Raw genomic sequence first — 14,290 nt, forward strand, 5'->3', positions numbered from 1 at the left:
TAATGAGCTCAGTATAGTGTAGGGCCTGTAGGTATCTAAAGCACCTTCACCTCCTTTGTGAGGAGCAGCGGTCTCTTAAAACAACATCCACCATTTCAAATGAGCCCAGTGTTCACTCTCATTTCATCACTTATTTTAGGTGACTGTGTAAATATCTTCTGAGCTTCCTTTGTGATCTGCTTTCTGTAACAGAAGAGAAAAAATACAAAATATCCCTGTACAAAGTAAGGGCTTTATTTGACCTGAGTGCCACAAGAATTCAAATGCTTTCCCTCTCAAACCTAACCACAGGATGAATGAGACCAACAGTCTATTTCAATATTCTCTTTTAGCCATAGCTTTGAGATCAGTTTCTATTTATTTCCCCAGTTTGTTGAGTAAAAAGAAAAGGAAGCCCTAAAGTTATTTCAACATATCTTGTGCCAACACAGGGTGGTTGATATACTTTTTGCAATTCCTACACTTTTTGCAGGCCAAACACCAACGTTGTGGAGGACATCTGTGGGCAAAAGGCATACTGGCCTTCACGTTCCAGGATATACATCCATGAACAGTGGCCTCGAATTCAGGAGATCTTCCCCTCTTTCTGAGTTCTGAAAGCAGGTGATAGAGAGAAGAACTAGGAATAAATGAGAGAATGTGCACATTAATGCAAGAAGAGGATGTAGATAAGAAAATGGAGGTGCAAACATTTCTTCATTTCCAAAAGTACTTGTTGCCCCACAGACTGTCACAGATCCTGACTGAAGACAGATCTTAACCCTTCTCTCTCTCAGGATTTCACGTAGTGTAAATATTTATATCAAAATAACTAGCTCTTATTTGGAAGTCTTAAAAATTCATGTCAAATTCTTTGGAATGGAGCAGTTAAAAGATGGCATAGAAGTTATGCAGAGGAAGGGAGTGCTTATTATTTAGTACAAAGTGTAGCCCTTAGGGAAACCCTGTGCCAAGGCACAATGGACAGAATGCAAATCGAGGTTGGGCAAAACCTACATAGCCTGGGAAGGCAGAAAGTCTCCTCACCTGTAGCAAGGGTGCTTTAATCACCAGGCTACTGGTCAGTTTAGATCAGAGGACTGAGAACAAACTCCAGGAGAGAACACCCTCCTACTGATGATGGAATTGAACACAAGACAACATGACTCTCTAGAACAGTGTTTTGGATGCCCAGCACTGGGTATATTAGTTCAAGCCTCTAATTTATTACTTTCAAATAACTACTGAATCAAGCATCCAGACCTTTCTTTTGCCAGAAGACCAAAGTTAGGAGACTTTGGAGACCAGTTAGGAGACCAGGGAACCTCGCAGAAATACAAGCCTGAGAAATACTTGATTGCTCCCCAGACACTCTCTGGGAACAGGAGAAGGAGATGTCAGTTTGAAATCCTTCACGTAAAAATATTCAGCTCAGCCCTGTCCCCTGGATATGCTCTGGGAGTATCAGCATCTCCAGGAACAGCAGTAAGATATCACATTTGAAGATCCTAAAAATACTTGGGCATGAGACAGGCTGCATGGTATTCACCTCTGAAGAATGCTTCAAAGCTGTTGCAGATTCTAGGAAGCTTTGAAAACAAAACTTGAGGACCCCAGAGGTTCTAGGCATCTCTGACACTTTGTGGCAGTTCTCTTTAAGGACTGCAGTTTTTGATTTAATCACACAAATTGTGGGTGAAGATAGATTTAAATGTCCGGTTGCCGTTGTTGATCTAATGCTTAACCTTTCACCTGATGCCATTTTGCACTGACTTCACCATATGTTTTTAGTCATTATGCTGGTGAAGACAGTGGAAATTTCTGAGTTTATCCTAATATTTATCAAAGTATTAGATTGATCTAAAATATGCTAATAAGAAGCACAGGTTTGTTCTGGATCCATTACAGAAAATTAGTTTAATCCTGGGGTTGTGGTTATGTGTTTGCTTTGGTTTTGTCCTGTAAAAACATACTTAGAAAAGAAGCAGAACAAGGATGGGAAACCTGCAGATTCTGATAAACCACCAGGAAACCAGAGAAAATTTGTTGTTGGTTACAACGGGAACTACTTGGGGTTCTATGTAAGCTACAAGACTTGAAAAACAGCAATTAACAAATCCAGCTACAGATTCCAAATGTGAGTTTACATACACCAGAAATGTATAAAAATCTACATATCTCTAGTAGCCATCAGGATACATACAGTGAATCACATTAATTCACCATGTTTTTTTCAACGGAAAATAATAGCACAGGAAGTTTAAATAAACAGAAGAAAGCCCAAAGCAGCACAGTGAGAAACTATTTTGTTTCACTCTCTCAGAATTGAAGAATAACTCTATGAAAATTAAGCAAAGAGTGAATGGAGTTTTGAAACAAGTCTGGACTGTGAAAACATTTCTCGCTAAAACTGTACTCAACTGACAAAGAATAAATAAAAAAGCTGAGGACACTGAAAGTTATGTGGAAGGAAGAAATAATGCAGGTCTTAGAAAGAGACCTATTAGCTGACTGTACTTGGCATCTGTGCAGTATTTTACCCATTACAGGGACACCCTCAGACAGTATTTGAGAGGGAGCAGGCAATCCCCCAATAACAGCTTTGTATTCTTTGACAGACATGAAGTAGTCATCACCTCTCTCTGACACTCATTTGTCTCAGGTGTATCAATGGAGTCTCAGTGTCAACCAACAGCTTCACTCTGGACCTTTACAAAAAGCTGAACGAAAATTCCAAAGGACAAAACATTTTCTTTTCTCCTTGGAGTATTGCAACTGCTCTTGCTATGGTCCACCTGGGTGCAAAAGGTGACACCGCAACCAAGACGGCTGAGGTAAGTTCTGAAATTAGCAGTGTGGTTCCTATGTAAATTGCATTGTTATTTTACCTATGGGGAACAGAAAGGAACAATATGGGAGAACAGTGACCTGCCATAATGTGGTACAGGAAATAGCCCCAGGTTACATGGTCAGCACTGGAAATCACTATTCTTCCACTTTATTTCCAAGATCTTCCTGCTCTGCACTACCTCTACATTTAGCTTGTGTTTACAGTTCCCAGAGCAGAACAAGGGGTCTGCCAAAGAGAAGTTATTGATATTAGAGATTACTGCTGGTCTTGTTTGAAACACTACACTCCATTTTAATTGCCCTCTGAACAGAATAATCCACCTAATACAGTGCTTAAATAGTAATGAAGAGACAACTGTATTAAAATAAAGTAATATGGAGCTAAGATATGCTAGAGAAAAGAAATCTAGAGATAATATCAGTGCTTCCAGACATCAGCGGGTTCTGGCAGCAGTATATCTGCTTCCTCATACTGCATGCAGAAGTTAGAAAGCTCTCCCGAACGCATTTTTGGCTGCACAGGAGTGGCATAAATACCTTTGTTTGTGACACAGTAAATCTATAAAAATGGTAATCCTACCATGAATAATGGAGACATATGAGTATTAAAAATATCATAGAATCATAGAATATGCTGAGTTGGAAGGGACACATCAGAATCAAGTCCAACTCTTGGTCCTGCACAGGACACCCCAAGAATCACACCATGTGCCTGAGTGCATTGTCCAAACACTTCTTGAACTCAGACAAGCTTGGTGCTGTGACCACTTCCGTGGGGAGCCTGTTCCAGTGCCCAACCACCCTCTAGGTGAAAAACTTTTTGCTGATATCCAATCTAAACCTCCCCTGACTCAGTTTGATGCTGTTTCCTCAAGTCCTGTCACTGGTCACCAGAACCTGCCCCTCTGGTTCCCCTTGTGAGGATGTTGAAGACCACAATGAGGTCTCCCCTCAGTCTCCTCTTCTTCAGGCTGAACAGACCAAGTGACCTCAGCCACTCCTCATACTACTTCCCCTCCAGACCCTTCACCACTTTTGTTGCCCTCCTTTAGACACTCTGTAATAGCTTAATGTCTTTCTTATATTGTGGTGCCCAAAACTGCACACAATATTCAAGGTGAGGCCACACCAGTGCAGAGCAAAGCAGGACAATCCCGTCCCTCAACTGGCTGGTGACGCTTTGCCTGATGCCCCCCAGGGCATGGTGTGCCCTCCTGGCTGATGGGGCACTGCTGACTCATATTCAACTTGCTATCAACCACGACCTCCAGGTCCCTTTCCACAGTGCTTCCCTCCAGACTCTCATTCCCTCATCTATGCACACAAACAGGGTTGCCCTGTCCCAGGTGCAGAATCTGGCACTTGCCCTCATTAAACTTCATATCACTGGTGATTGTCCATCTCTCTTATTGTCAAAGTCTCTCTGCAAGGCCTCTCTGCCCTAGAGGGAGTTGATGGCTCCTCCCAGTTTGTCATCAGCAAATTTACTTAGTATTCCTTCAAGTTCTGCATCCAAGCCATTAATGAAGATGTTGAAGAGAACTGTGTTGAGACGAAGCCCTGCAGAACCCCACTAGTGACTGGATGCCAGCCTGATGTTACCCCATTCACTATAACTCTTTGTAATTGACCTGTGAGCCAATAGCTCATCCATTGTGTAACATGTTTATCCAGTGTATGCTGGACGTTTTGTCCAGAAGGATCCTGTGAGAGACAGTGTGCGCTCTTTTGCAGAACTTTTCAATATTTGTACTCTTTTAGGTTATACTCATTTACTTAAAAACATTAAATGCAGAGTTTTACATTTATGTCATGTTAGTAAGACTCTAAGTGTGCTATGTTTTTTGTTGTGTTTTGCTATGATCTGAAAATAGAATCCATGCAGCTAAGCACAAACTAACCACTTATCTAAATAAAACCATATTTGAGTCACAATATTGATCTGTTATTAAGCAGTCAATGGGGCTAAAATCTATTTAGCAATGATACAGTTATAGAAATTTATTGGAGGGTCCTCAATAACTTGTCCTCAATAACTTTAATAACTTTAACAGACTAACTATCATTACTTGTGGCTGTTGAATTACCATAGAAAACTAAAATACTTACAACCCTTGGGCATATTTATCTCCAGCAAACAAGCTGTCTTTATGAACATTTATCATCATCACAGGTTCTTCATTTTAACCAGACTGCAAGAGAAGAAGGTTCATCTGAGACAAGGCCTTCTCCAGGGAGACCAAAGAAAAGAAAGATGGTATTTATTACAACAAAAGACTTAAAAATCTCTGAGAATGGAATAGTCCAATGCAGCTACTGCTTTTGTCTTCTAACATCTGCTTATTTTCAGTCTCTTATCTACTGTCTCACTTCATTAAGAACTTTATATACAAAAAGTGAACAAGTAGGTAATATTACTGTAAACTCATGAACTCAGGCCTTCAAAATCAGAACTCAGACACTAACAGCATTTTGATTAGCCCTAAAAGTGTCTTACTTGGTTTTAGCTGGGCTGTTGAAATACCAAGAAAACAACTGTCCTAATAGGCTTTGGACAATTCTATTTCTTATCAGCTTCAGGTTGGTTTTTTTCTCTCTGTAGTGTTAGCAAAAAACAACTACAGCATTCACACCTCACTCCAGCCCTACCCAGTAAAGACCCTTCCACCTTTCTTACGCATGGACACATCAGGTAGACAAAATTTCCCTTTAAGGTAATGCATGTTGACTCACCCTTGCTCATCAGCTCCCCAAAGACTTGCCACCAGGACAAACTGCCCAGATCTTTTTCATCAAAGGAACTCCCTAAACACTGAAAAATTTGTAAACTTGAACAAGCCTTTTTTTTTTTTTCCAGCATAGAAACTAAAAGAAAGCTCAAAGAAATTAAATTAGACAAACTGGAAACAAAAGGGGGTAGGAGGCTATATCATTCTCTCCCTAGATGGTGCAGGGTGATTCTCCAAGATGAATCATTACATTCACATTCATTTTAGCAACTCACTGACTTCATAAGTTGTGGCAAAGTCTGTCTAATCTTGTCTTTCAGATATTTCACTCTATTACCTCTTCATTCTGTTCCCATCCCACAGCAAAACTCAGCCTCTGCTATCCTGTGTCCTCTGGATACCAAATTCTTTCCTAGGTGTCCTTCCTAGCAGCCCATGTCTCAGCATGAGTGAGAAAAGATCAGAGCAAGGAATGTCACCTCACCAATCTTATGACAGGTCACCATGAGTCAGTGGCAGAGACTCTCAGTGTCTCATGTCCAGGGCATGGTACATGACATGGGGGAGGAGATCCAGGCAGCTCATGGGGAACAGCTGACTGGTAGCAACTTATTCCTCCATTAGCAAAGCAACAGCTGGCAAGAAAGCTCATGCTCCCTAAAACCATCAACAATGACATCCAGGACAAGCAGAAATCATGTGAAACAGGGATAATTCGAATAGTTGGTAAGTCCATGGTCTGACACCAGTGTCTATCACAATAGAACACCTCCTCAAAAACTGCAGGCTGCATTGATGGGTCCTTGTGAATCTAAAAGGTCTTGTGAAACTAAAAATTAGGCCTGACCATGACAAAATGAGGAGATTCAACTTCCTGGAAGCACAGTCAGTTGATGTCCCCAAAGGCCTACACTGCACTGCAGAAACAGATCATTGCCCTACAGACAGAAAACAATTTATCCAGTTATATGCAGTGCTGCTAACATGCAACATACACAAAAAAGTGTTTAATTCCCTGAAACTCATTTTTAATTAAAAAAAAATTGAACAATTTAAATAAACATAGCAAGTGCAACAGAAAAAAAAATACTTCATACTAACTGGTATCTCTTTCCAAGGATCCTGAGCATGAGCGAGCTGAAAATATCCACTCTGGCTTCAAAAAGCTCCTATCTGTCATCAACAAAAGGAGAAGCACCTACTTGCTGAAGAGTGCTAACTGGCTGTATAAGGAAAAGACCTACCCATCGCTACCTGTGAGTTGAACATCTTTACTTGAGAATATGTTGACATTATGAGGGATTATCAATAGAGATGATAAAAAAATTCCAAATGATAGCATTGAGGTTTTAGTGAGAATATGAAGACAGCCATACATGGCTATCCTTGGACAGACAAGAGGTCCATTTTTTCCAGCAGTGGGCAACAGTTTAGGAAGTGTGTGAGAAAAAGGCATGTTGTGTAATGATGCTTTTCCAGAATCTGCTGTGGTCACCAAGTGATCTGCAGCTCAGGGACTTTGTGAACCAGGAGGCATGTCTACTTAATAGACTTTGACGAGCTGTTGTTTCGAGACTTTGCAGACTTGTCTTTTGAATGTACTTCAGCCCTCAGCACCAGGATTTCCACAGCTGAACTACACATTGTAGGAAGTGCCTGTGCCTTTTGAGCTTGCTGCCTGTTGGCATCGTTACTGGTTAGTTTATCTTCTAAAGGATGCTTCTCCACATCTCTGGTCACTCTCATCCCCTGTCTCTGTATCTTTTATACTCTAGCATTCCTGAGATTGGGGAAGTCACAGCTGCATTGAGAACTCAGACAGGGGGCACACCAGAGTGCTATATGGTGTCATGCTAGAAGCCTCTCTTTTGTTGCCTACTCCTTTCTTTCTAACTCTAAAATTTTTATTTGCCTTTTTGTCACTATTAGGCAGATTTTTTTTCATGCAACTGTTCATTATAGCTTCAAGACCTCATTCCTAAAGAGTAATAATCCCTTTCTATACCTTACACTTCACTGGATCAATTATGAATATGTTAATATATATATATTTTAATGTAATCATTTAGATTTTGATTTTATAGAAAAATACTTTAGCACAGACCCCAGCACATATACCCCTGTGGTACTCCAGCAGTAACAACCCTTCACTGTGAACATTATTTCCTCCTACACTTGTTTTCCAGTCTTTCAAACATGACCTATCTCTGCAGTCCCACAGATGCTCACCCTTTGGTGAGAAGTCTTACGAAATGCCTTTTGGTAATCCAAAAGACTGTAATGGCTCAATCGTATTACCCATGTGCTTCCTGACACCTCCACAAAAGTCCAACAGATTTTGATTTAGGATTTCCCATTACAAAATGTTGTTGACACTCCTCTGATAAGTCACGTTAATTCATACACCCACTACACCTATTCTTGTTCATTTGCCCCATACTGACTCATGAGCTTGTAATTACCTGTGTCTTCAAAATCTTTTTAAAACTGACATTGTATTAATCATCTTCCAGCTCCTTGGAAGGTGGTTTTAAATGAGATTACTGTTCTTTGATCTTGGAGTGTGTTTGGTTTCCTGAGTAATTAGCAATTTGTCCTTCTGAATGTGTATTGTTCATTTTCTCCATAATCTCATGTACTTAGGCTTTACAGAGAATCTAGGGGATTTCCTACTGGGAATCTCCATTAATTGTTTCACAGCAGACAGCAAGGCAAACATTAATTACGCTTTTCTGCCTTGACTTTATTCAACCAGAACTTCCCCTTGATACCCGATCCCCTATTGTGCTCACAAACTTTTGGCAGGTTCCTCACCTCTGAAGCAAACTAAAAGCCTTTTTTCAACTTTATATGAGACTATTCTTCCACCTTGTACTGAACACTATGTCACAAAGCTGGGAAAAAAGTATTTAAATGATGTAAAAATGTAATTTTGAGAAAGTTAAAAAAAAAGATGAAGAATCTTTTTTTCATGGATATTTCAAAATTACAAATGTGCACCTTTGATTTCAAACACAAAAAAATTTGAAGTAATAGTTTCCTTGAGACTGAAGTTTGATCAGTCCATACTTAATATTTAGTATAGAATGTATCAGGCCTTAAGATAAGGGTTATCTCATCTAGAACAAATTTTATTTTCTTAAATTATGTGTTAGCTGATTGTCTAATTTGTCAGTTATTAATTCTAACATTTTTATAAGTCAAATTTAACTAAATAAGCATACATTTTCAAATCCTATCTTTCAGAAGCTCTTACAGCTCATTACAGGCTATTACAATGCCAAGTCACAAGGTGTAAACTTTAAGACAGCTGCAGAACAAGTTAGAGCACAGATCAGTTCATGGGTTGAAAATAAAACTGAGAGTAAGTATCACTCTGATGGCTTTTTTTCTTGACTCATTTTCAAATTATTTGTATTTCCAGATTTATTGCTCTTGCAGTCAAGGCTCCACAAAAGATGGAAACTCAGAGGAGGGAGGTGATGAGCAAAGTATGGTTAAATAGCTTGAAGAATGCCTATCTCCAAACCTAACTTCTGATCCTTACAAGGTCCTTCCTTTGACTTTTTATGTCGTAGCCTCTTTGAATTATTGCTGTTCAGAGGGATGCATGGCAGATACTGTGTAGTCCTCAATTAGTGAGGGTTTTACTTCTGCATTCTTCGGCTGCTTGCAACCAACTTCAGAGAACATTCAAGCTATATCACTTGACCCACTTTCCAATGCTGTTTACTACCAAAGCTCCAATATTAAAAAAATTAATCATAGAATCATAGATTGGTTTAGCTTGGAAGGGACCGTAAAGACCATCTAGTTCCAATACCTCTGCCGTGGGCAGGGACACCTCCCACTAGACCACTAGTTGTTCAAAGCCCCATCCAACCTGGCTTTGAATACTTCCAGGGATGGTCTTGTTTTAACACAACTTCTCCAGGTAAAAGATACAGAGATACTTAAAACCCCATTTTTACCATATGTACATCATAGAAATGTACAACTAAAAAAACCCCTCCGAAATGCAAACATTTTTGCAACAGGGTTAGGCACAGAGAAGTCACAATTAAACTTGGCAACTTACACAGTCACACTCAAATAACAATCCTGTTTGTCTGATTTTGAAGGGAAAATACAGAGTCTGCTGCCTGCAGGATCTCTCCATTCTCGCACTGTGTTGTTCTTAGTAAATGCCATTTATTTCAAAGGAAAGTGGGAAAAGAAATTTCTGGAGAAAAATACTTCTGAGATGCCCTTCAGATTAAACAAGGTAAATTCCTTGTCTATATGCCTGTTGTGATATGTCAGTATGACTATTATTGAAGACTAAATATTTAACCTGTATTTCATATGCCACTGCAACACTTCTTACAGCTGAGTACATGGTATAAACTCAGTGAGAACAGCAACTCTGAAAATAAGTCAGCATTATCTTATTTACATATATCCATGAGAACAGGATTTTTAATCAATACGTCCTTAGTATCAAAACACTTGAGAACAGTCAAAGTTAAGAAAAGTAAGTTAAGTAAGTTAAGTAGCTTAAGGACATGACGAAATGTCTCTAAGTACCATGTTCGCATTTTCAAATGGGACCAAGTTACTTTTCACAAGTTGTAAGCATTGCTTACACACTCTCTTCTGCTCTTGGGACCTTGAGCTCAAGGGATCTGATCCAGCTGCTCTCTCCACACATCCTGGGTGTTGAGTCAAACTTCACAGGGAATTTTCACAGGAGTTTGTCATTTTAGCTGAGTATGGGAGTATGACCTATTCAGTATTAACTGAGGAGACATTATTGAGCTAACAGTATTTAAACTATCATGCGCTGACAATTCCCAGTAGCTGACTGCATGCATATTTTTGGACTATGTCAAAAGCAAGCAAAATTATTTGTCAATGGAAGCAAGCATTTCTGTGACATGGATTAAGAGTGCAAATACCTTTTGTATGCCAGGCAAAGTGAAGCAATTGTGCTGACGATGTGACTGTGTACCCGAAACCTACTGCACTACATGTCCAGTTTTAGGATCCATCATGGCAGATGGCTGTGGTGGGTCACCTTGGCTGGCCACCAGGTGCCCATCAAGACTCTCTATCACTCCCCCTACTCAACAAGGCAGGGGGAGAAAAATAGGATGAAAAGATCATGGGTCAGGAAAAGGACAGGGAGATCACTTACCGATTACCCTTATGGTCAAAACAGGCTCAACTTAGATAAATGAATTTAATTTATTGCCAATTATTCAGAGTAGGTAAATGAGAAATAAAGTCAAATATATAGCACCTTTCCCCAACTCCTCCCTTCCTAACAGGATCAACTTCACTCCTGATTCTTCCAGCTGTGCCCCAGAGCAGTGCAGGCAGACTGGGAATGGGGATTACAGTTAGCTCATCACATGTTGTCTCTGTCACTCCCTCCTCCTCACACGTTTTCCTTGCCCAAGTGTGGAGTCCCACTCATGGGATACAGTCCTTCACATCCAATGTGGGTCCTTCCCATAGTCTGCAGTTTTTCAAGAACTGCTCCAGTATGGGTCCTTTCCCTGGGGTGCAGTCCTTAGGAATGGGCTGCTCCAGCATGGGTCCACTGCAGGGTCACAGGTGATGCCAGAAAACCTGCTCCTGCATGGGCTCCTCTCCACAGTGCCACAGGTCCTGTCAGGAGCCTGCTCTAGCATGGCTTCTCCATGGGTTGCAGCTTTCTTCAGGGCACATCCACCTGTTCCAGCATGGGGTCATCTACAGGCTGCAGGGTGGACATTAGTACCACCATGGTCTTCACCATGGACTGCAGGGGAATCTCAGCTCCAGCACCTGGAGTGCCTCCTCCCCCTCCTTCCTCACTGACCCTGGTGTCTGCAGAGTTGTTCCTCTCCCATTTTCTCACTTGGCTCTCCCAGTTGCTTTTGTCCAGCAGTTTTTGCCTATTCTTAAATGTGTTATCCCAGAGGCAATACCAACGTCCCTGACTGGCTCAGATTTGGACAGTAGCAGGTCTGCCTTGGAACCAGCTGGAACTGTCTCTGCCTGACACAAAGGCAGCTTCTGATGTCTCCTCACAGAAGTCATCTCTGCAGCTTTCCTGCTACCAAAACCTCACCACACAAACCTAATACATTGGTGCCCAGAGAGGGTTTAACTCACAGGGTGAATAGTGCAGCCTGCAAACAGATAAAACTTTAGCACTTAGTAACAGCTCTGTGAACATAACACAGCACAGGGATTCAGAAGTTTATTGGGCAGTCCAATTCCATTTAGTAATCCAGTCCTATACAGTTTGGGGAAGAGGAAAACCCAGCACAGGTCACAGAAAATATGTTTCAGAGGCAGAGTGTGACAATCAGTATTGCCTGGAAGGAAGGAAGTCAACACTTTTTTCTCCTCCGTCAAGGCTCTCATTTCAAATAACACAACCTTTCAGAGAAAACATGAAACCCTTAACAGTAGTTACTTATCAAAGCTAACTCCTTTACTTTAAATTAAGAAATATATTACGTGGAATTCAGCTGGTAGGTAGTTAGCACATGTGCCTATGCTGACTTTTTATAAAGATCCCAAAGACTTTGAGAAGGGGGTGAATGCAATACTGTCCAAAGGAAAGGGTCCTGGGTATCCAAATGCTGCTCTCATACTTGTTTTCAAATTTTTGCTTTCAGTTTAATGAAGCAAATAAATTTTACCATTCTTTAATGTATAAAGGATTTTTTTAATGCTGATTTTTTTCATAGACCAAGACTAAACCTGTACAGATGATGTTTCTGAGAGATAATTTTTTTGTACTCTATGAAACAACCATGAAATTCAGAATCATTGAACTGCCATATGTGGAAAATGAACTCAGCATGTTCGTGCTCCTCCCAGATGATAACACTACTGGTCTAGAGCTGGTAAAGTTGGCCTATTGTTGCACCACATACACTATGAAAGAGTATCAGAATCAGATTAAAAGAGTGAAGAAGAACAAGTTTCAAATACACAATAGAATAGCTCTGATGTTTGTTTCAGAAACTGTGATATCATGATTTCTCAACTTAGGATTCAGGGCATTTGATAACATTGCCAACATAGTACTTCTAAAACCTATGTCCACACAACTATCTCAGCCTATTTTGTGTCCTCTTTACTATTGCCAGACTAGCAAAAGGAAAGCAAGGACTGCATCTGAATCACTATGCCCTAGAGTTATCTTCTCCTGAAGGCTGCATAAATTCATTTTTATGTCCTTTGCAGTCTGGATTTGCACCTAATAGTTTGTGGTGAGCTTTCTAAAACTAAGTGATGACTACCCTGACCCAGAAGGTGCCAACAGCCACCCAAGACCATGCCAGGATCAGTTTCAGATTCTAAACAGATCAGGGCAAACATATTTTTATTCGTATGTCAGTTCCCATGCATTCTATTTATTTATTACTACTAAGAGAAAAGTTATACACACACAGCAAGCGCCTATTATTATGAGTCACACATTGCAAAACAGCAATATTTTTCACACCAGAGAAAAAATAATAAACTACTCTCAGGGTTCAGGCCTACATCTCACCACCTTTAAGAAAATAAACAGGAGTATAAGTCACTCGGCACTTTGCAGGATCATGCCCTGTGAATATGGTGCACGTTCCATCGGTACTCACTGCTGGTAGCTCGGTTTTGTTTTACATGTTCTTGATGAGCATTAAGACACTGGTCTGTGCATGTCTTGTCTCTGTCCTTCACATTCCAACTATCTTCTTCCCCAACTCACTGCAGGTGGAAAGAGAGCTGACCTATGAGAAATTGGCTGAATGGACCAAATCAGCCAATATGATGAAAGCTGAAGTGGATTTGTACCTGCCCAAGTTGAAGCTGGAAGAGAATTATGACCTTAAATCCCCTTTGAGCAGCATGGGGATACAAAATGCTTTCGACCCAGTTCAGGCTGATTTCACAGGGATGTCAGTGAAGAAGGATCTTTTCATCTCACAAGTAATTCACAAAGCTTTTCTTCAATGAAGAAGGTACTGAGGCAGCAGCTGCAACAGGTGTCTTGGTGATGAGATCAAAAGCACCAACAATGACTTTTAAAGCTGACCACCCTTTTATCTTCTTCATCAGACACACCAAATCCCAAACCATGCTCTTCTTTGGCAGACTCTGCTCACCCTAGTCAGTTACTCCTTGCCCTGCAGAGCAGGTAAGGCTTGCTTGCTAGCATAGAAGCAAATACCAAACCTTGAACTCTTTCTGCAACCCGGGGGGAGCAGAACTTGAACTCTCTCCACCAGGCCAAACACTCTGGGACCTGAGGCACAGCTCCTCTTCCCTCCTACCCTAAAGAGGCAATCAGTGCAGTGCCAAGGGGAGTGCAGATGCTTTGCATCCAGCAAGCAATTCTGATTCTCATTCAGATCAGGCCATCATGGGTAGCTCTGTCCTCATCGCTATTAGCTATGGCATTTCTATCCCTCCCCCTCTCAGCAGTGTGTACAAACGTACTTTAGCAAATTCCATCCCCTCACCCTCATGACAGGGCCCCCGATCCCTGGTCCTAGCCTGCAGCAATTAGCCCCAACTCGTTTTCTAACACTTAATCCTTCTAGCCCTTTAGGTTCTTGTGTTACAGGTGGAGGTAAACCCTGCCAACTCTCACCCTTGCTTTCCTTCCACGTCCCAGCTCTAAGTCTTCATCAGCTCCCAATTAGCCTAACGTCACTCCACAGATTCCTTTTTAAAATAAAATAAAAATAATTAAAAAATAA

At 40.9% G+C, this 14,290-nt stretch overlaps 1 protein-coding gene across 1 annotated transcript; it reads left to right on the top strand.

The window, feature by feature from the left end:
- The first annotated feature begins 1,974 nt into the window (after positions 1 to 1,974).
- LOC135421087 (heterochromatin-associated protein MENT-like) lies at positions 1,975 to 14,244 on the top strand. The gene is given in 9 exon segments (XM_064669674.1): positions 1,975 to 2,060; positions 2,606 to 2,813; positions 5,003 to 5,086; positions 6,677 to 6,814; positions 8,805 to 8,922; positions 9,680 to 9,822; positions 12,284 to 12,442; positions 13,302 to 13,537; positions 13,539 to 14,244. Coding segments are annotated over 9 exon segments (1,332 nt in total). The 3' UTR covers positions 13,699 to 14,244.
- Positions 14,245 to 14,290: the final 46 nt, after the last annotated feature.

This window comes from Pseudopipra pipra, chromosome 1 (genome assembly GCF_036250125.1).
Source record: "Pseudopipra pipra isolate bDixPip1 chromosome 1, bDixPip1.hap1, whole genome shotgun sequence".
Taxonomy (NCBI): Eukaryota; Metazoa; Chordata; class Aves; order Passeriformes; family Pipridae; genus Pseudopipra; species Pseudopipra pipra.